Source organism: Choloepus didactylus, chromosome 2 (assembly GCF_015220235.1).
Source record: "Choloepus didactylus isolate mChoDid1 chromosome 2, mChoDid1.pri, whole genome shotgun sequence".
NCBI classification, from domain to species: domain Eukaryota; kingdom Metazoa; phylum Chordata; class Mammalia; order Pilosa; family Megalonychidae; genus Choloepus; species Choloepus didactylus.
The window spans coordinates 203,660,441-203,683,586 of record NC_051308.1 but is presented as its reverse complement, the minus strand read 5'-3'; the positions used below and the strand labels follow the sequence as shown (position 1 = coordinate 203,683,586).

Sequence of the window (23,146 nt, the reverse complement as noted above, 5' to 3'; positions counted from 1 at the left end):
TTTTAGAGTTAACATCAGCTGTTTCTGACGACATGAATGGGGTGTGAGGTGGGATGTAGAGAAAAAGTACTAGTTTTTCTTATATGCCATTTAGTACTATCTGCCTTTTGTTGTGAATACTGCCTGTGGAAAAGAGGAATTTGCTGCTTCCGGAGCTTGCAAGAGCCTTTTAAAGATCACATCTGACATGGGACAAGTCAAGCGTTACTGGGAGCAATTAGACTGACTCCTTAGAAGAAACTCAGCTCCCATTCAGCATTGCCCCCTCCTGTTCATCACTTCCTTCCACTTCTTGAATTATGGCTATTCATTTATGTCCTTCTTGGCACACAAGTAATTTCCTCTAGATTGTACTTTGTTTGCTGATAATGACTCAAGCCTTCCTTCCTTCCATTCTTTCTTATTTCCATTCTTTCTTCTTTTCTTCTCTTTTTTTCACAGCATCTCTGCTTATCTATCTATCTATCTATCTATCTATCTATTTATAATCTATCTATCTGGCCTCCAAGCATTGATCATGCTCTTCAGTTCATGACATATCATAAGTGGTCTATGTAAGGCTCCTCTCTTCTTTTAATTATATGTCCATTTATCCCTTTTTTATTCATCCATACATTCTTTTATTCTCATATCCCTCTCCTATTCCCTTTCCTGTCCCACCAGTCAACCATTCCACTGTGTTTAATGTGTTTGTCTTTTTGCTTTTATGTTTTTGCATAATGGCTATTATTGTATGCATGTATTGTATATATGTGCATGCACTTTAAAAGTTACTTTAATAATATTAAACCATGTATCTCATTTTTTTCACTAAACTTTTTTGATGTAATATGATATCTAATACATTATTTCTAACTGCAGCATCTTACTTCATTTTACCTACCATTCTCCCAGTAACACCTAGGTTGCCTCCAACTCCCTGCAATCACAAAGGATGCTGTAAATAATGCTCCATAAAATAAAATTAGGTCCCTACCTCACATCATACAGAAAAACAAAACTACAACTCAACTGTAAAAATCAGAACTTTAAAACTTGTAGAACAAAATGCAGCAGTATGTTTTTACAACATTAGGGTAGGGAAAGATCCCTTTAAACAACTATTCTCTTTTTTTTTCAATTTTTAATTTGAAATATATTCAAATTTACAGAACAGTTACCAAAAAATGCAAACCTCACACAGAGAATTCCAACATACCCCTAGCCCCCACACACATACCCGTATCACCAATTTTAACTTTTTGTCACATGAGCCATATCATTCTATCTAATCTATCTATCTATCTATCTATCTATCTATCTATCTATCTATCTATCTATCTAACATCCATCTATCCATTTTTCTGAATACTTGAATGTAGGTTATATACATCCTGCTCCTCAAACAACTAGCTTTTTAAAAATCTTTTTTTAAAATCTCTTTTTCACTGATTTCTGCCTTAACTTTTTTTCTCCCTTATTTCTTTGAATCTCAAAATTGTATCTCTTTCCCAAATTATTAAACTAAATATCAATTAGGGATGATTTCAGCAGCAGGTTAAAGAAAATATGAATAAAGCTGCCTTAAATGAATAGGTGGTGGCTTTGATTTTGTTTTGCTGTGTATTCACCTAACAGGAAGCCTGGATGTAGGTGAAGGCTGGCACTGGATCAGCTGCTCAACCATCAAGACCCCTCTTGGGCACTCCCCGCCTTTCTGCTTGGCTGCCCTGAGTTTGTTGGCTTTTTGACCTGATGACTATCACCTACCTCACGGTCAGAAGACTGCTGTCACAACTAAGGCCAGGACATCCATGTTCAACCCCCCCAAAAAAGGGGAAGAGGGATGGCAAAAGCAAAGCATCCTCTATGTCATTCCTTTCTATTGTAAAACATTTCCTTCCCAGAAGATCCCCCCAAAACACCCCTGCTTACATCTCACTGGCCAGAGCTGTGTCACATGGTATATTAGTCGGGGTTCTCTAGAGAAAGAGAACCAACAGTATGAGATTTATTATAGGAATTGCCTCACATGACTGTGGGGATGGGCAAATCCAAATTCTGTAGGGCAGACCACAAGCTGTGAACTCTGACGAAGGTTTTTGATGAATTCCCCATGAGAAGCAGGCTGGTTGAGGTAGAGATAGAAATTCTTCCTTCTGATTGTTGAAATCATTAGTTCTTCCCTTAAAGCCTTCTTCTGATTGGATGAGACTTCTTTCAATGCTGAAAGCTATCTCCTTAATTGATTGTAGATGTAATCAGCCATGGATGCTGCTATCAACTTACTGATGATTCAAATCCACAAAATTTCCTCACAGTAACAATCAGGCCAGTGCTTGCTTGGTCAAACAACTGGACACCATAATCTAGCCAAGATGACACATGAACTTAACCATCACACATGGCCAGCTCTAATTGCATGGAAGGCTGGGAAAGCAAATATTTAGCTTTTTCAGTCTCTAATGTGAGTACGGGAAGGGGATTGGGAATGGCTGTTGGATTAGCCACTAACAATGTATGTCACCAACAAGTGGCTCATTTGTTTTCAGTCTTCGTTTCCTTGATCCCTTTCTGATGCCTTTTGGATGAATCCTCATCCTGATTTTATTGTTCACCACGTCATTTTTGGCTGTAACCATTCTGCTATTCAATCCATTTTTGGATTTCAAGTATTAAATCTTACAAATCCAGTACTTCTTATTGATTCGTCTTACTTGTTCCTGCCTTATGTTAACAATATTTTCCCTTATTTTGAGGATATTCATTATGCTTATTGTAAACTGTCACGTCAATTAATTCAGCTTCATCTTATATAAGTTTCTGTTTTTCTTTCGTTGCAGATGTGTTTCCCTTTGAGTTCATATTACCCTGGGGATGTCAAAGAACTTGGCCTACAGTGGAGAAGAGGGAAGTATTAAAACCCAGGCTCTAGGATATAAAGGAGGATGTTGGTAGGTAATGTTAAGGGTTCACAGGTCTGGTCCCACCTCACCAGGTTTGGGTGCTGGGATGGTGCTGCTGGTTTTCTGCCTCACAGTGGCAGCGGGGCAAGCAATGATCCACCGAGGGCCATGGGGAGCAGAGGCCAAACACAACTAAAAAGCTCTTCCCCCATCCCATCCCCATCCCAAGGCACCCAGCCATCTTCCACCCTGGCTGCAGTCACATTCTCCCCACAACTGGCTCCCCACCACCTCCTATCTCTCCAGGATTTCTCAGTTCTTACCTTACTTTCTCAAAAGCTCAACCTCGCTTCATTTCATTTTATTCTCTGTTGTCCAATGGAAAATTTCTAGCAAACAAAAGTGGAGTTCAACGAACCCTATTTCCTATCATCGGCCACTATAATTTAATCCATCCCCATCCCTTCCCTCTGGCTAGCTGAATTATAAGATTATTTGAAAACAAATCCCAGGCTCATTTCTAAGGCATCTGCAGGGTTTAGGGTGAGGGAACTAGTACTATCAGTGTATATTAGTTTACCTTCTTATTTGCTCCATTTAATAATTTCCCCTAACTTTTCACTATGAAAAATTTCAAACATACAACAAAGTTGAAAGACTAGTACGACACTCACCTGTATACCCACCAGCCAGATTCAACATTTAACATTTTGCCATATTTGCTTTATTTATATTCGTGTATGTTATTTTTTTCTGAACTATTTGAAAGTTGAGGACATTATGATGCTTCAGCTTTAAGTATTTCATCATGCATCTTCCAAGAATAAGAATATTCTCCCACATAATCACAATATCATTATTACACTTAAGTGAATTAGAAATAATTCCCTAACATCTTTTCATTTCCAGCTCATATGCACATTTCTCCCATTATTCTCATTTTTTTTTGCCATGATCAATACAAGATTCATGCTTTGTGTTTGGTTGTCTGCATTCTCTTTTAGTCTAGAACAGTCTTTGCACTTTTCTTTTTCCAGATGTCTTGTACAAAGTCCTGCACTTTAGATTTGCCTGATTATTTCTCATGAGGTCATTCAGTTTGTTCTTCCATCCCCTGTATTTCATGGAAAATGGAAGTTAATCAGGAGGCTGGATTGGATTCAAGTTACACATTTTTTGCAATATTCTCTCCTGAATGATGCTGCGTACTTCATGTTGTATCCTACCAGGTGACACATAATAAAAGGGTGCCTCAGAACTGGTGATGTTAAGTTTGATCACTTGGTTACAGTGATGACTACCACATTTTTCCATGTAAAGGTATGTTTTCCTTTTGCGTAATTGCTAATGCAAATAATCTGTGGGGGACCATGCAACTACCCTGCACCCAATAACCTTTCACCTAGCATCCACTGAGTTATTTATTTCGCTGGGTATTGCAGTATAGTCCCACTGAGATTTTTATTTCAGTGCTGTAGTTTTCATTTTTAAAAACTTTTCTACTTTCCCACCCCAAATATGTCTATTCTCTCACAGTGATTTATATTGTTCGAACTTCTTGCTATCTTTTAAAATATTAAACATACCAATTTTATAGACTCCAATTTTTCTATTACTATCTCTGGAAGGAGGGGCTATTTTTTAATTTAATTTTATTTTTTTGCTCTATTATGGTGATATGTCCTTGGTGCTATGCTGGAGTTCCTGGCATATGTAAGTGTCCCCACCTAATGGTTTTGTGTTTGCCAAGGTCCTAGAGGTTTCATTATTCCTGGGCGATAGGCCTCTGTGGTGTCAGCTCCCCTTTTTGCTCTGACTTTTCTCTTCATTTTGACACAAGAATATTTCTCAACTTTCGGTTTCCTGTTGATTTTACTGTTTTTTTGACCACCCTTGATGTTAATTTATTGACTTCTGGTTCCAGTAACAGGAGGATACTGGAATCAGAAACAGGTTCTGAGGGTTAGAGTTTTATCACCCATGCAGGATCCAAAAAAATTTACTGCCCAAAGTTGAGGAACTAGAAATAAGCCCCCTGCAAAAACCCATGTTTAGTCTTAAGGGCTCCTTCATTGGTCTAGGGAAGTAGCAAGGAAGTTTGAACTGTCTGGACCCAAAGGTGGAGAAAGGAAAGTGGTGGAGATGGGTCTCACTTTACACCACTCTCGTAACACAGGAAGAACAGAAAATATCATGATAAATACCCATGTATACCCCTGATTCATGTAAAAAAATAAAATATCTGTTTAGTTGAGGCATCCCTCTCCAATCACATTACCATTCTCCTGAATTTTAGTATTTATCATTCCTAAGTATATCTTTATTCTTTTGTTAATGTGTGTCTCTAAACAATATTCCACTTACTCTTCTCTCCAGTTTGGTTCCCACCCTCAATACTTCACCAAGATTGCTAAAGATCATCAATGACTTCAGTGCCAGCAAATTCAAAGAACTCATCCTACCTGATCTCTCAGTAGCTCTTTCTCCTTCTCTCTGCTCCCTTGGCCCCCAAACCCCTGTCCCCAACTCTTCTGGCTATTCTCATCCCTTTCAAACCATCTTATTCCTGTCTTCTTTGCTGGGTCTTTTGGCTCTGTCCCACTTTAAAATGTTGGCATGCCCCAATGGCTCGGTAATGGATACACTTCTCATCTCCATCTGTATTCTCTCCCTAAGTGATCTTATCCAGTTCCAGGGCTGTAAATATATCTACATAACAATGATGGTCAAATCTCTATCTCCAGCCTTGACCTCTCCCTGAGCTCCCAACTTGTGTATCCAACAGCTCACTTGACACCTTCATAGGGATGTCTTGTAGACATCTCAGACTCAATGTAACCAAAATGAAACTCTTGGTTTTGTGCCCCAACCAGTTTTCTCCACAACCCAACTCCCTATTTCAGGAAATGACCCGCTAGCCACCCAGTTGCTCAAACCAGAAACCAGGAGTCATCCTGGATGACTCCTTCTTCATCCCTACATCCAACCCAACAGCAAGATTTTCACCTCCCAAATGTGGTGCATCTTGAATCCATCCACTTAGCTATAATTTTACTGTCTTTATCCCAGTCTAAACCAGTATAATCTCTTACGTACTAAATAGTCTCCTCACTTCCAGTCTTGCCCTCTTTAAATCTACTCTCCACAGGGGCAAGCCTGGCAGAGAAAAAATATAAATCAGATTTTGTCACTCTCTGCTTAAAATTATTCAATGAGGTCTCAAAATAAAATTCAAAATTATTACAATGGGACTCAAAATGCCAAATGAAGATGCACACTGCTTCAACTTCATCTCATGGGTCTCTTCCCCTCATCCATTGTTTTCCCTTCATGCTGGGCTTCTTTCAGGTCTTCAAACAAGACCAAATTCTTTACTGTCTCGGTGTCTTTGCACATCTGTTCTTAGATCTTCATCTGGAAGGCTCTCCACCTCCCTGCCCTCCATTTTGACATGCCTGGCTCCTTTTTGTTCCCAGACACAGGTTAAACAGCACTTCAAAGATTTCTTCCCTGGCCACTTTATTAAAGTCAGTTCAACCATTTTTCTCTATCCCAGCACCTAGTTTTCCTCATCACAATTCATAATATATTATTTATTTATTTATTTTGGGTCCCTTGTTCATATTAGAAATACTAGGTCAAGGAGGGCAGGAACTATGTGTCTTATTAACTACTACTATCTTCGGTGCTTAGCACGTGGCAGACACTCAATAAGTATCTGGTGAATCTGTGTCTTCAGGCATTTTTATACATAGCACCTCAACTAAATCTCGCAATAACTACGCAAGTGAAGACACGTGCTCCCCATTCGCAAAACAAGGAAACCGAGGATCAAGTTTCTAACTTGTCCGAGGTCACTGAGATAAGTGAAAAATCCGGGATTTCAGCCCATATTTTGTAGGACACCAGAGCCCTCAAATCCTATGCAGAATTTTCTAGTTTTGGGGAAACCCAACCACAAAGAATCCACAAAGTATAAACCCTCGGTTCCCGGAAGGTACACGGCGCGAGACTGTAGCCAGCCGAATAGGCGGTCCCGGGCGCCGGAAGAAGGGCGGGAGACTACGGAAGAAAGGCTGGCGCCGGCGTGATGACGTTGCCAGGGACGCTGGCGCGCGGGATTTAAACTGCGGCGGTTTTCGCGGCGTGAAGTCTTCGTAGGGTTGGCAGAGCCGTGGTTTCTTAGTACTTCGCGTTTCTTTGGACGGCTCGTCCGCCTACTGCCCATGGACTCGTCGTTTCAGGCTCGCCTGTTTCCCGGTCTCGCCATCAAGATCCAACGCAGTAATGGTGAGGGGTGGGGGTCCTGAGGCCAAGGGGACCCGTGGGCGGTGAGACGCCTGAAATTAACTGCGCAGCTTCCAAATAGCAGGGCCCTGAGACACTGTTCGGGACCCTTTCGTCTCCTCCCTCCCCGCCAAGGTCCGGGTTTTGCACTGTCAGTCGATCTAACTTACTCAGGGGTAGGGCCCTCTGCCCTGGAGGTGGGTACTCTCCGTGCTCTCCGAGAGTGGGCGGGGCTTCTCCGCATCAGTGGGCCTCCCTGGGAAGTGAAGGCTGCTAGATTCACTTTCCCTCCCAAATTCTCTCCTGAAACTGTCTTGTGCGTGTATGGACTTCTGCTTCCTGGCCCCTCTATTCTCCGATAGATATTGGCACTGGAAATTGGACAGACAAGGGTCCAAGCTCTTAATGAGCTTGCAATTCTGTCTTTTTTTGGTTTAGCAACCTCCGCAGTTCTTAGAGACCTAATACCATGTTGTTGGGAGAATGGTCAGACATGGTCACCAGGTGCGAATTAGGGAAACCCCAGGAGACCAACTTCAATGCTGTGTTGAGGAACAGTTTACCTAAGGACTCCCCGGTCCAAACAACCTTCACTTCACTGTAGGCTTTATTTTGAGTGAGGGTGAAACCTTATGCCGCTGAGTTTTAAGACCTATCCCCTGTTCTAAATGGGAATCCCCAGGAGGTTTGTTTGTCTCTCTAGTGTTTTTTTAAAAAAATAGACAGCTTCACCTTCATTCAGGTCAACCCTACCTTGGGAGTCTCTGGGATCCTAAAAATGAAGTACTAGCCCTCCACACTCTGCAGTAACTCTTTCTTTTCCATACTGTAGGCTTAATTCACAGTGCTAATATAAGGACTGTGAACTTGGAGAAGTCCTGTGTTTCAGTGGAATGGACAGAAGGAGGAGCTACAAAGGGCAAAGAGGTAGGTTCTATGAGATTGCCTCTACCATACTTAATATCTTTTTCTGTGGAGGGTCTGTGTGAAAATGGAATCTGTGAGAGCCTTGTTTCTGATGCTGTCCTGTCCTCCCTGATCTTAAACATGGTCCTTTTTGGATACCTTGGGAGTTTTAGTCAAGTCTGTTCTAAATTGAAGTAACCAGCAGCTTATGGTATGTTTGTTTATAAAAAGCAAACTGCACAGAATCCTGAAACTTTCCCTGCCCAAGCCAGCTTCTGAGTGTACACTCTCTGTGATAAGTTTGGGATACAAAATCCATAATCCAGTGAGGAGAGAAAAGTATGTTTCTGAAACACCAGAAAAAAACAGAAAGCAATTTGTGATGAATGGCACATTTGAGTGGTGCTAGAGCAGCTTAGAGCTTAGAGGTGGAGACTCACTGAGGATGGGCTGGGCTTGAGGGATGAAGGCTTGTTGGAAGGAGGCAGCAAGATGACCCACATGGAAACTAATGAAGAAGCTGTTCTGGGGGTGTGAAGAGCTCAAGATGCTTGGGGAGTGGAGGGTCCTCATCTCAGGCACTAAGATGTTTAGAATTTATTCCGTAGGCAGTGGGGAAGTCTTCGAAGATTTCAAGAAGAGGGGAGATGCAGCTAAGGCAAAGATGTTTAGAGGCATTGCAGAATGGTGGAAAAGTCATTGGGCTAAGAGTATGAAAACCTGGATTCTGGTCTGGCTCTGCCACTACCTTGTGTGCCTTGTGTGGCTCTGCCTTGTATGTCCTCAGGCAAATTTCTTCCCCTCTTAGAAAGTATTTCTTCATCTGTAAAGCGAGGATAATACTGTCTACCTCATAGGTTTGCTGTGAGAATTTATTCAACAAATCCTTTGAACTGGTTTCAAAATGCCAGACAGTGTGTTCAGTGCTGAGGATGCAGAGGTGACTAAGACAGACCTGGTCTCTCTTTCATGGAGTTTAATGAGATAACAAGTGTAAAGGACTTGTACATGTGAAGTGCAAATATTTAGATGATATCTTTGAGGAAAAGAAGAAAGGATTGAACTTACATTATCTGCCCGTGAAGTAGCAAGAGTCTTCTAAAATTCCTTCCAACCAGCTACAGCAGTTCCTTGTGAGTTTGGCTTGTTTTGTTTTGTGTTGTTGTTGTTTGTTTTTAAGTATAATTCTTGTTAGGTCTCACCCTAGCTTGGGATAGAGTCCAAACTTCTTAGTGAGACACTCAGAGCCTTTTCAAGATCTGACCCTAATCAACCTTTTTCTTTGTATCTCTCTTCTTCCAAAGTATCCTGTACCCAGGCAAATGGGACAGCTCACTACTCTGTGAACGTGCCTATGCCTTGCTGCCTTCATACTCTTACTCTTGTTTCTTCTGCCTGGGATGTTCACCCTGAATCATCAATGTGGGAGTCAGTTAATGTCAGAGCTAGGGTTAGAATTCTGGTCTCCTCTGTCATTTATGCTCTCTGTAATTTGTGGGCTTTGGAAATTGGGGTCCCTAGCTGTCATTGTTAGGTGGACAGAAGTGTAGTTATTGAGGTAATTACCAGCTTTTGTTTTTGGTCATTCTCTTATCCCATGTTGCTTTGGTTTCTAGTTCTTTGTGCATAAGATTCTTCCTCATTAGAGTATGAGCAATGATATATAGAGGGTGAGATATGTCTTAACTCATCTTTACAAAAAAAAAACTTCATCTTTTAATACCTTCCCCCTGTACTCCCCAGTGTCTTACTCATGCCTAATTAATGTTTGAATAGACTGGTTAATATAGGTTGCATATCTAGGAGTAAAAGCCCTCACCCTGGAATACATGCTTCAGCTTTGTCACATTTTGAAATATAAATAATCATATCGATACTACTAGTTTGGTGTGCTTAAACTTGTTATAAAGTTACAATGATGAAGTTTGGTTGTTCCTAGAGGGCTGCAGGACTCTGATGATGTAAACCTAGAATTGTGATCTCATCGAAGCATGAGGTAGGGAAGGCCTGAGCAGGAAGCTCAGGAAGCTGTGACTAGGGAAGAAGTTTTTGTGCCCAGTAGAAAATGTAGGTAGACTTAGGATTAGGTAGTAGCTGTCAGGAACTTGTCCCTGCCCATAAGATCCTGAAGGGCCCTCCATTTTGCCTGTCACTGGGATAGTTAGAACTTGTTTCCTTCTCTGTGTCAGCCAGCAATTGGTGCTTGGGAAGGCTCTGCCCAGCAAATTCTACTGCCCAATAGACCAGTACAGGAGCCAGGTGGTATAGATCTACTGTGGACTGCCTGTTTGCCTGTCTTTCTTCCTTCCTCATCACCTCATTCTCATCACTGACATCTACCGTTGACTTGGAATTCAGAAATCCATTATCCATCTAAATGGTAAACCACTACTATGGGATAGCCATTTGTTTTATAGCTGTTAATACTTCGGTGGCCCTTAGAGTTGGCAGAGTCTAAATCTAGGGCTAGCCTTGGTTGCAGAGATGAATTTGGAAGGAGCAAGCTATGGTGTTCCACTGAAATTTCTACTTGCTCTTTGCAGATTGATTTTGATGATGTGGCAGCAATAAACCCAGAACTCTTACAGCTTCTTCCCTTACACCCAAAGGACAGTTTGCCCCTGCAGGAGAATGTAACGGTCCAGGTAGGTGCCTGTCATCTGGCTGCAGCCAGTGCCCAAAAGATTGACTTGGCTTGCTGGCTCTTTACTGATTTGTTTCCTGGCACTACCTGGGACTTCAGCACAGCACATGGAGAGGCCCTTGAAAATTGATAAGAGCCATGTATTGTGGTTTGTTTTGTTTTTCAGAAACAAAAGCGTAGATCAGTCAACTCCAAAATTCCTGCTCCAAAAGAAGGTAAATAGATTTCTACTGGCTTATTGTCATGGGGTTTATGCCAGGAATGATGTTCCTAGGGCTCAGAGTTGTCTGTGGAAGCTGTGAATAGACGCATTACTCCAATTTAACAGGGTGGCTTCTATGTTGGCTGAGTCTTCCCCTGTGTTCTAAGCATCTTCTCAGTGAGGAGGAATCCAACCTATAGTAGGCCAACCTGGTGTATTTGGGGAATTTGCTGGCTGACCCAGAAGCCTTTCCTGTAGAATCCAGAGCCTAATGCTAGTGAGAGTGGGAATTAGTGGCAGCCTAACTGGTCTCAGCTTTCTCAAGGGAAAAGTGCCTTGGATTGAATTTTGTGAGCAAGCTATAAAAAAAGCAGACACTTAGGTCTGGGCTATTTATAAGTACAATTATTGGTACTGTGGAGAGCTGTTGTGGGTGGAAAGTATAACAGCAATTCCTTGGGGTCTTAGAACTGGTTGGGCTTTCTCTGCAGAAGGAGCACAAACCTATTTTGGCTACAATAGGCTGTGACTATTGTGGGTGACTGTAGACACAGGCTGCCCAAGAAATCCAGCTTTTACTCCAATGCAGATGAACCTGCGCAGTCTAGCCTGTCCATTTCTACCATTGCCCTCACATGATCCAGCCACCCCAGGGAATACTTGGCTGGAGCTTCAGGTTCCTGTGAGGTTCAGGGTGGAAGGTGATGTCATTGCCAGCTGAGGCTGGGTCATGTGGTGCTGACCCTCATTTGCGGGCTGTTCAATAGGGCCTACAGCAGAGATGGCAATGGCAGCAGTATGTCCTCAAAGGGACAGCAACTTTTAATGAGAAAAATCTGCATAAATGTGCATATATGTGCAACAGTAGGAATACAAGATTATAAATAATTTGGGAAAAAGAAAAATTGTACTAATTTGTGTACTTTATAAAAAAATATATAGATTATATAAGGCCAAACATTCAGCCTAAACCTGTAAGACTTGGAAATTCAGTGTAAGTTGAATTTTGTTGTTTCTCTCTTATGGAAGGGTGCTATGTAGATAGCTAAGAATTGAAAATTCAAGAACAACTCAATTTTTTCTCTTGCTTAAGCATTAAGATTCAAGAAATTCAATGTAGTTGATCTCCATGGGTTTCTGATGATGTGGCTCAGGCCTGACTCTGAAAGCATCCTGGAACACTGGAAAAACCCCACACTTTGGAATCTGACAGCCCTGATTTCATATCCTGGCTCTGGAACTTACCAGTTGAGTGACACTGGACAAGTTACTTAATGTCTCCAAGCCTTAATGTCACCTTCTATCCAATGGAGACTCTAATATTTACCATATAATATTGTTTTGAGGCATAGGAAGATTGTATGTACAAGGGTGAGCCTCGCTGCTAAGATTAATAATGCTTTTTCTAAGGGACTTGGATTAGGCCTATCGCTAGACAAATGATTAAGATTGGCCCTAGGTCCCTACATTACTCAAGAGAGATGCTCTTGTGAGAGATAGTCTTCCCTTAGAAATTCCCAGAGTTGGCAGGATATTGACAAGTTTAGAGTTGCTGAAACAGCCTTTCTAATTTTTCCTTTCCTTGGGCAAAGAGAATGGGAAGTTGGTAGGTGCCCTTCCTGGTGGTCAGGACCCCTCTCACCCTGTGCAGAACCTTGGAGGGTTGCCCTTGGGCCCCCATCAATCCTCCTGAGCATGCCACACTGATTGGCTCCTTGCCTCTTCAGGTCTTCGTGGCCGCTCCACTCGCATGTCCACCGTCTCAGAGGTTCGTGTTACCACTCAGGAGAATGATATGGAGGTGGAGCTGCCTGCATCTGCAAACTCCCACAAGCAATTTTCAGTTCCCGGTAAGTAATGAATCTGCCCTCCCTGTTTGAGAATGTGGAGTGGGTTCCTCGTTCATTGCCTTGTCCGTATTCTGGAATATCCTAAGACTCTCCATACTCCACTGACTTCAGTACTGTTCTGCCTATGCCCCACCAGGACTGTTCCCTTATCTAGAAATCATCTCATTTTAACTTTTGATTGAAACATATATTCAAAAAATGCACATATCATTTTGAGTATAAAGCTCAGAGAATTTTCACAAATTGAACACTTTCATGAAGCTAACACTCAGATCCAACAGAACATTACCAGCATCCTAATACCTCCTTCCAGTTCCTAATCTCCAAGGGTAACTACAACCCTGACTCCTAACAGCATAAATCAATTTTTTTTTTATTTAATATAAATGGAATTTTTAACATTTTAAGTAAATTGCTTGCCAACTTTTAATAGATATATAAAGTAAATGCAGATTTTATAAGATGCACAGTCATTACATCTTACATGTTTCAAAATTGGCTCTTAAAAAATGAAGGTAAATAACAAGGCCTCGACCAGGTATGGGAAGTAATGACTTATTGTGGATTGTACCTTTATGTGTTCAATCAATGTGGCTAGTTCTACCTAAGTTCCCTTTCATTTCTGGCTTTCCCATCTTTGCTTCTGTTAACTATGTAGGTTCTGTCTTTTCTCCCAAATGGGCAGAAATGCTTGGGTCAAGCCTAAAGAGTTCAGGCCTTCAAAGGCTTTTCCCTTCATGGCAAAGCCCATACTGAACTCCTCCCACATTCTTTTGTATTTTTTGACCCTAGGAGCCAGCCCTTGCAGAGACTGGTTGGGTTTAGGGTGTCGCTGAGGTGAAGGGAAAAGCCCAAGATTTGCTCATGCTGTCTGGCCTGAGCCCTTGTGAACTGGCAGTCAGCAGCCCTCCTGTCCCATAACCTGCTCTCAGATGAGCACAACTGTGGATACCTGCCTGCTACTCCAATGACTCTTTTTCCCCCACAGCCGGCCCCCCTAGGCCTTCCTGCCCTGCAGTGGCTGAAAAACCATTGACAATGGTCAGCGAGGAGGTGGAAGAGCAAGTCCATTTCATCCGAGGCAGCTCTTCTGCAAACCCTGTGAACTCAGGTAGTTGCTCTGAGTTGTCTGCTGTTTTGCTCCTAGTATAGAATAGGTAGTTAGCATCCTATCCCAAACCTGTCCTGCCTTGGCACCTGAGTTCAAACCCTGTTGGTCACATGGGGGGATGTTTACCTTTGGAAAAAGGTAGAAGTAGCCATGGAATCAGTCTTTCACAAGAGGTGGTTCCATCCCTGCAAGGTGGCAGGAGCCCTCTTACATGTTGAGGTATTGTTACATCTGTGCTCTTGGCCAACACCTGAAGAATTGTCCAGAATGCCAGCCATCACGGCCAAGCAGAGACTATCTCACCTCTCTATGGCTGTCAAGAAAACAGGCCCAGAAGCAAAGAGAGCGAGCTTGGGTTAGATCCAAGTGCTTTGGTTACTATGCTGACCTCACATTAGCAGTCATTATTTTGTGGGCTTGTCCATCCCAAGGGTCATGCCAATTGCTTTCTCGCCTTGGATATGGTGATTTAAGAGCAATGATTTAGAGAAGGCCTATTCCCCAGAAAGGCCCAGGACTTAGGAAAACAGCCAGAGAAGAGTAAGCTAGCCTACACAGGTGAAAGAGTAGGCTTCTTTTTTTTTTCCTAGTTCGGAGGAAATCATGTATTGTGAAAGAAATGGAAAAAATGAAGAACAAGCGAGAAGAGAAGAGGGCCCAGAACTCTGAAATGAGAATAAAGCGAGCTCAGGTACCTTTCTTGAGAGGCTAGGGCAAGGGTTTTGGGACAGGCATCCTTAAGTAAAACCTTACAGCCAACAGAGATATAGTTGGGCCCTAGCATTCTGAGGCTCCAATTCTGAGATCCAGGAAGCTTAACTAGTTCTTCACCAGGATTCAGAGAACAAATAACTTAGGTGTTCTGAGAGCCCTCAGATAAGGAATATTAAATGTTGATTGTCCGGTAGGCAAGCCCATCACATAGTGTAATAGCCAGAGAGGCTGCTGGTCACTGCTGCCTTCTTCCCTCCCCGCACCCCAGTCGTATATATGTGGGGAAGTGCTGCAATGGATTCCAGTTTGGAGCATATTCCCTAGTTGGGTTAATTGCTTTGGGGAAATCTGCCTGCTGCTGGCCTCCTTACAGGTGGGGACACTGACCCTAGCTCCAGTTCCTAGAGTGGTTTGGTGTATGCCTGGGCCCCCGTGCTTATCGAGGACTATTCCTGGGGTCTCAGCCCCGAGCCAGGGTGGAAGAAAGTGAGATCACGTTGGGACTTTGATGACTCTGAAGGGTGTATGCACAAAGAGCTGTTGCTGCTGCTTAGTATTGAGGTCTGAGAGCATTCACATCTTAACACTCAGTCTTGCTCTTGTTCTAAACAGGAGTATGATAGCAGCTTTCCAAACTGGGAATTTGCCCGGATGATTAAAGAATTTCGGACTACTTTGGAATGTCAGCCACTTACTGTGACTGATCCTGTAAGTAAACCCAAAAGACTTCTACCTCTCGCCCACAAGTAGGTGCATAACTGGGGAACAGAAAACTTCTCTTTAAGGGAGGGAGAGCATGCCAGGAATCTTCACTCACCTCTGGGGGCTTTTTAAATATCTTTGGTGGGTAGGGTTAGCGAGGCTCAGATGGGGGTCCAATCTTTATGAACGCCGTTGCATCCCCCCTGCCCCCCACCATAGGTTGGCAAGATTCTTACCAATAATCATGAAAGCAGTGCTGAGACTTCCTGTAAGCAGCCAAGTGAGAAAACTGGGAAGAAAATTCAGTGCCACCCTCTTTTGCTTTGGAGTAGCTAATGGAGAAGGCGGGGGTCCTGGTCTTAGATCTTGGCCCCTGACTGGGTCAGATATGTGACTGGATGGGCAGCAGTTCTAGACAAGCTTTCTTTTGATACTGCTCTGATGCTTTGCTAGTTGGTTGTTTTCTCTTATCCTCTTTAAGATCGAAGAGCACAGGATATGTGTCTGTGTTAGGAAACGCCCGCTGAATAAGCAAGGTAAGCTCCATTCGGTCTGAAAGAGACTTAAGCCTGCCTGAGAGCTCCTCTGTGTTCAGGAGCACCCCTGAAATACTCTCCTTCTGCAGAATTGGCCAAGAAAGAAATTGATGTGATTTCCGTTCCTAGCAAGTGTCTCCTCTTGGTACACGAGCCCAAATTAAAAGTGGACTTAACAAAGTATCTGGAGAACCAAGCATTCTGCTTTGACTTTGCATTTGATGAAACTGCTTCAAATGAAGTCGTCTACAGGTTAGTCCCTTGACTTTTGTTGTTTTTCTCCTGTCTCTTCCCACCATCCCATTTCTTCTTTTTGATTCGGGACATTGTGATGACACTACTCAACAGAAATGCTGAACTCTGAGGCCCCTCCTGGCCCTCCTCTCATGTTTTCTTTGGATCGCCACCACATAGAGCTGACTCGGGCTCCCAGCACCAGGAAGGGCCCCCCCCATTTGGGTCTGCCATGTGCCATTTTTGCAGCTTTAGTGGCCTGTTCTTAAATGCCCTCTCTGAGGCCAAGCTAGGCAGGTTCCAGGGCTTCAAGTTCTTCAGTTGCACTAGCCATATTTCAAGCACTTGCTAGCCATGTGTGCCAGTGGCTAGTATTGGACAGCACAAATATAGAACATTTCCGTCAGCACAGAAAGTTCTATTGGACAGTAATCCCCTAGAGCTGAGGTCTATAACTTTTGCCCAAAGACCAATTTTGGTTCACAATGCCTTTTTTTTTTGTGGCTCTCAAACTACGAATGGTATTTATGTTTTTAAAACATTGTAAATAAAAGAAGTAGAGTATATGACAGAGACCTTTGTGGCCTATAAGGCCTAAAATATTTTACCTCTTACTGTAGAGAGTTTTCCCTGTTCTTTCTTTTTTTCTTTCTTTCCTTTGGCTGGAAGTTGTCTGCTAAATTCAGGTTTACTTCTAATGTCTCTAGGATCAGAGGAGGGGCTGGATGGCTAAGTTAGCATGTGGGCTTATCACCTTGCTTCTGGCAGGTCAGTCTAGCTCTCCCCAGTTTGTTGGAAGTGTTTCAGATTTGCAGGTGGGAATAGGGTAAGGTGGGATCACTTTGAACATTGCTTAAAAAGTACTGAGGCAGGAGAAGAGTGCTAGTACCTGGAAGGAGGAATTGAGCATCCAGGGGAAGGGCAACAGGAACATGTTCCAGGGAACACATTTTGGGAAGAAATATAAACCCTCTTCCATCCTGTTTCCTAGGTTCACAGCAAGGCCACTGGTACAGACAATATTTGAAGGGGGGAAGGCAACCTGTTTTGCATATGGCCAGACAGGAAGTGGCAAGACACATGTGAGTATTGAGGCCTGGCAGAGAAAGAGCCTGCCCATGGTATAACATTAAGTCTCTCCCTGAAAAGGGTCAACAAGCTTTTTGCTGAAAGTACTGTCAGTTCAGATGTCTTATCACCAAATATTTTTGCCATGTCAGACACAGTGAGGGGCCTCAGCAGGTCCAGCCTCCTGGCCGTGGTATAGCCTGCTGTGGGGGTGAAGCCAGTAGTCCTCGGCCCTAGGCCAAGTACCATTTACCATTGTCTTCTGCCCCTTCCTTTTGCAGACTATGGGCGGAGGCCTCTCTGGGAAAGGCCAGAAAGCATCCAAAGGGATCTATGCAATGGCTTGTAAGTAGTATGCTCTGCTGCAATTGGGTTTGGCACAGAAAGGCAGGTGGCACACTTACCATGCTCTCTCCCACAGCCCGAGATGTCTTCCTCCTGAAGAACCAGCCCCGCTACCGGAACCTGGGCCTGGAAGTCTATGTGACATTCTTTGAGATCTACAATGGAAAGGTAACTGTCAGGGAGCCCCTGTGAATGCTACTGGGGCTCCTAAACTTTCTAGCACCTTGAGGTTGGCTAGAAGTTGTAGAAGCCAAAAAACCTGTTGGCCAAGAGTTATATCAGGCTCAAGCCTTTGACGAGCCATTCTGCCCTGGCATATGTGGGAGGTTTCCTCTGATGGTGGATGGCACGCAAGCTCAGCTCGGCTTCATTCCCCTTGCCTGGCACAGCTGTTTGACCTGCTCAACAAGAAGGCGAAGCTGCGCGTGCTGGAGGATGGCAAGCAGCAGGTGCAGGTGGTGGGACTGCAGGAGCACCTGGTTAACAGTGCTGATGATGTCATCAAGATGATTGACACAGGCAGCGCCTGCAGGTCAGAGTTCTGGGTAGGGAAGGGGCCACCTTCAAATGACTGGTTCAGGCATTGGAGACTAGCCCTGAGCCCACTGCATTTCCAAACAGCCCCAGCTTAGTAAGGGATATGAAAGGGTTTCTATGGGGAAGATAACTCAGGGCCAGAGGCTCATCTGGAGCAAGTCTAAGCATCTTTAGTCCAACTGAGGCAGGCTTTATTTCCAGGCTGTTGCCCCTTCCTGGCTTCTCTGGGTTTCTCCTTATTGTTCCCTCCTCTGTATGGTGGGAGTCGAGCTCTGGGTCTGTCCAGGCTGGAGGTGATGGAGCTGAAGATGGGGAAGTGTTCTTCCACAGGACCTGAGGCACAGCGTAGTAGAGCACAGGGCAGCTCCTGGAGAAAGCCAGGGATGAGGGCTGCCCTCTGTATGGCCCTCAAGTTCTGGCAAGTGGCTCATGACAGCCTCTCCTGTGTGCCCAGCAGCAGTGGCAACTCTTATTTCCCCAAGGATCTAGCAGGGGATCCAGTTCTTCTCTGGCTGCTAGGAAATTTGATTAGGTCCAGAGCTGGGGAGAACTGCTGCCCAGGGAAGCAAGAGCAGAAGTTTGGAACAGGAAGACACTTGGTGCCCAGTGGGTCCTGACCTGTGCCTCTCCCTACCAACGAACTCACTGCTGTGGACTGGGGTGGCTTGAACCTGGTATGCAATGGTGGCTGGTGACCCCAGAAGATCATAGCCTTTCATTCTTCTTTGCCATAGGACCTCTGGGCAGACATTTGCCAACTCCAACTCTTCTCGCTCCCACGCCTGCTTCCAGATTCTTCTTCGAGCCAAAGGGAGAGTGCATGGCAAGTTCTCTTTGGTGGATCTGGCAGGGAATGAGCGAGGTGCAGACACTTCCAGTGCTGACCGGCAGACCCGCATGGAGGGCGCAGAAATCAACAAGAGTCTCTTGGCCCTAAAGGTAGTGGGGCCAGCTAGAAGTGGCTGGCCAGAAGGACTGCTGGTGGAGGGTGTGAGTAGGCAGCACAAAAGGAAGAAAGGGATCTCATTTGCAACTCCTACCCCACAGGAGTGCATCAGGGCCCTGGGACAGAACAAGGCTCACACCCCATTCCGCGAGAGCAAGCTGACACAGGTGCTGAGGGACTCCTTTATCGGGGAGAACTCAAGGACCTGTATGGTGAGTGGGGTCACTTGGGAGGTGGGTGGCACAAGAGGAGACAAAGGATCTACTCCCTTTCCTATATTTAGGTGCTGCTCTTGGTTTGGGAGAGATTATTCCTTCTGTACCTGGTGAAAAGGTGGGGGGTTGGGAGGGGATCCAGAATTCAGAATGAGGACGTTTGGTATAAGCAGGAGAGGGAAGTCCTTTCTTCCATGGATTTCCTCTGGTTCATTGGCTCCCAGTCTGAGAAATAGGCTGGTGCATGTAGCTTCAGCTTTGAATGACTTTGTATCTCCTTTCCTACTTTGTCCCAAAGCCCTTCTAGCTAAGATCTGCTCTCAACACCCAGCCATCCCTTCCCTCCAGTAATATCCTCTCCCCAGCCCTCCCTCATAGGAACTTTTTTCATGAGGAAGGTGGGAGTTTCTTACAAAGCTCTAAACCCTTCTCCCTGAGGCATTATTTCTTTGTCTAGGTGAACTGTAGGTTTCAACAGGAGCCACAGAGCCTTGAGATGTGACCTTGGTAGCATGAATGTCTCAGTAAAGGGATAAAGAGCCAGGAAGTAGGCAGTCAGAAACAGAACCGTTTAAAGACAGAGAACCATTTTTTAAGGAGCCTTAATTTACACTGCTCTTGGGGCAAGTTGCCTAGCAAGAATAGGTGCTTAATGAGTTCTTCCCACCAGGTGGGCATCAGCCTATTGAAGAGACCACTCCTGGTGGCCACCCCAGTAGCAGGCTGCCAGTGCCCTTAACCTGTGATCCTCAGCCCTTAACCACCCATTCCCTCTTTTGCAGATTGCTATGATCTCACCAGGCATAAGCTCCTGTGAATATACTTTAAACACACTAAGATATGCAGACAGGTACTAGTACCTACAGCCCCATGGGGTTAGTGGGGAGGGGACAAGATTGGGTGGGAGGAAAAGTCAGAGTAGAATGGCGGTGATGAGCAAGGGAAGGTGGCCCTGAGGCCTCATGGCCTGCTGTATACTTTTCTGCAACTCAGTGAGTCTTGAGGCTTGACAATTCAGACATGCTAGAAGATGAGTCCCAAATCCTCGTCAGGCCCTGGGGGGTAGTCAGCAGAGGGTGAAGGTCTTTTCCAGTCCAGCTTCAGTTTGTTCAGCCTCTCTCAGGCTGAAGGCAAAGCTGCTACTACACCCCCTTGGATCCTCAAGCCTTGCAGTCTGTCCAAGTAGTGAACACCAAGGAGGCTGGTGTGACCCCCTTGGATCCTCAAGCCTTGCAGTCTGTCCAAGTAGTGAACACCAAGGAGGCTGGTGTGGGATATGAGACCTTCCTCTTTCCTCAGGGTCAAGGAGCTGAGCCCCCACAGTGGGCCCACTGGGGAGCAGCCAACTCAAATGGAAACAGAAGAGACAGAAGCCAGCTCTTATGGGGCCCTGATCACAGGCAATGTAAGGAGGCAGGGTGGGGCCAGGCAAGACAAATGTGGTCTGCTGAGGTGAGAATTGGGCTGTAGCTGTTGTGTCTCTCCTTTTGGCCCCCTTAGTTCTCCAAAGAAGAGGAGGAACTGTCTTCCCAGATGTCCAGCTTTAATGAAGCCATGACTCAGATCAGCGAGCTGGAGGAGAGAGCCGTGGAAGAGCTCAAGGAAATTATACAGGTAGGGAGCTGGCCCCTGGGTAGGGAGGAGCTGGATATCCATCCCCAACACAAGTCACTCAGCAGTTCTCAGCATGATGTCCTGGGGCTTGCTCCCATGGGTCTTCAGATTAGGATAACAAGAAGTAGCACTCGATCCTAGTGTTCCTTAATTCTCCATGTATTAACCCAGCTGTTCTTCTAGGTCAGCAATTACCCTTCTCCAACCTAGCAGACAAGGCTTCTCTACATCTTCCAAGCCGGAGCTAGTCTCTCTTCTCCATGTTCTTGATTGTGAAGCACTTTCCCAGCTCTCATGCAGGGACTTTGTCTTTTCAAGTACCTTCTATATGCTGGCTTCTGTGCTGAGACCAAGGGCCCAAGACACATGAAGTATGGGTAATAGGCTCTAAAGGAACACTCGAACTCAAATCCTGACTATTTACAAGCTGATTTCCTTGGGAAAGTCATTTAGCTTTGCTGGCCCTTACTTTCTTCATTGTTAAGACAGGCAAGATGGGATAGTTCTAATTGAGGACTCAGTAATATGCTTATAAAGCTCTCAGCACAGTGCCCAGCACATTGACAGTGTTTAGTAAGTGGAAGAGCCCACTGCTGCTATGGTTCCTGCTGTGAAAGAGCACATGGTTGGTGGGAAGAGGCATGCAAACATCCTAATGATGGTGTGCTCAGAGCAGTGCAGAAAGGAAGAGCTTGGGGCACTTGTAATTGAGGTAGTGTGACAGATAATGCTCAGGGATGTCCCCCCCACCCCTTGGATGCTCAGGGGCACAGATGTTTGAGAGAACATGACACTTTCAGGAAGAATGAGAGGTTCACTATGGCCAGAGCAAAAGGTGTGAGAAGGTGATGGAGGAAGTTAAGCAGAGCAGTGACAGCTTTACATATGTCACTGTGGCCAGTATGGAGCCTGATTTGGGGACTTGGGAAGAGCAAGAGTGGAGGCAGGGAGCACAGTTAGGAGATGGTTGGAAATAGTTCAAGAGAGATATTGGTACCTAGACTGAGGTGTGGCCCTGGCCATGTATCTGGAGCAAGGGTATGAGGCTCAAGAGACATTTCTGGTGTGGAATTGACAGGCTTTGGTGACATGCAGGGTGAAAGAATAAAGCTGCTGCTCAGATCTCTGGCTTTGTCATCAGGACAGATGGTATCATTCATTTGAGATAGGGGACAAGTTTGGGTTGGGGAAGAGGATGAATTCAAGCTGAGGATTTCCTTGGGAGCAGGTCAGGAGGGCAGGGTACAGCTGTGGGTGAGGTGCAGCCATCAGGCTCAGGTGATGCACCCTGCCACCCAGGATAATTCATTAAATTGGTCTGGTTATTCCTGAACGGGACTCCCTGTTATTGCAGCACGGGCCAGACTGGCTTGAGCTCTCTGAGATGACTGAGCAGCCAGACTACGACCTGGAGATCTTTGTGAACAAAGCAGAATCTGCCCTGGCTGAGCAAGCCAAGCACTTCTCAGCCCTGCAAGGTAGGTGTTGCTGGGCAGGGTGTGCAGTTGACGATGGTAGCCTCTGCTGGCTCCTGGGCAACTGCAGGTGATGGCAGCTCTGCACAAAGTGAATGGGGGTCCCTGAGACTCTCACTAACCCTGCGTGCACCACTGCCCCTTCCTTCCAGATGTCATCAAGGCCTTGCGCCTGGCCATGCAGCTGGAAGAACAGGCCAGCAAACAAATAAGCAGCAAGAAACGGCCCCAGTGACACCTGCAAATAAATATCTGTTTGGTTTCACACCCAGCCTCTTTCCCTTCCCCATCCCTTCCCAGCAGGCTTTGGGCACCTGGTGGATCTAGGTCAGGCTCTTGAGCTGGGGACAGGCTTTGGTGTCTCCATGGCTTTTAGCATTTGGGCCAAGGGCAATTGTGGGTCAAAGCTATGACAGGGGACAGTATTTTCCTTTTCTTAACTGTTGCCCTCAAGAGATTAAGAATAGGAGAAGGGGGCTATTAGTTACCCTTGTGTGTTGCTCTTCCTCTCCATCAAGAGGGGAAGGCTTTCTGATGTAGTTTTCCCTTCGGCGGCATTCTGCCTGTGTGGACTGGCTAGTGGAGGAGGGCATCCTGGGGTTGTCCTGGCTCTGGAGAGAGAGACTGAGCCTTTAGTCCAGCTCAGCTGACCCTGGCCTGCCTTCTACGCCTTTGGTCCAGTCACTGATATGTCTTTCTTAAAATAAAAAAAAAATTCCAGGACCTCATTCTTCCTTGCTGTTTTTTTTTTTTTAGGCCCGAGTATCCCTGCTGTTTTTGTTTATGTGTTCATACATTATGTCTAACAATAAAGAAAGAGAAAAGATCAGCCTTTTGAGTGGTGTATGTGAAGGGCATGGGGTGTTTCTCAACCT

General features: G+C 44.9%; 1 protein-coding gene across 1 annotated transcript; it reads left to right on the top strand.

Moving 5' to 3' along the window:
• Positions 1 to 7,033: 7,033 nt before the first annotated feature.
• Positions 7,034 to 23,055, top strand: KIF2C (kinesin family member 2C). Its single transcript, XM_037817162.1, has 21 exons — positions 7,034 to 7,175; positions 8,005 to 8,099; positions 10,622 to 10,723; positions 10,889 to 10,937; positions 12,652 to 12,774; positions 13,763 to 13,885; positions 14,476 to 14,576; positions 15,212 to 15,307; positions 15,783 to 15,837; positions 15,927 to 16,089; positions 17,063 to 17,153; positions 17,421 to 17,484; positions 17,561 to 17,652; positions 17,874 to 18,016; positions 18,756 to 18,960; positions 19,069 to 19,179; positions 19,965 to 20,032; positions 20,482 to 20,587; positions 20,683 to 20,796; positions 22,151 to 22,274; positions 22,424 to 23,055. The coding sequence occupies exons 1-21, from the start codon at positions 7,112 to 7,114 to the stop codon at positions 22,504 to 22,506; spliced, it is 2,172 nt and encodes a 723-aa protein (XP_037673090.1). The 5' UTR covers positions 7,034 to 7,111; the 3' UTR covers positions 22,507 to 23,055.
• The last annotated feature ends 91 nt before the right edge of the window (positions 23,056 to 23,146 follow it).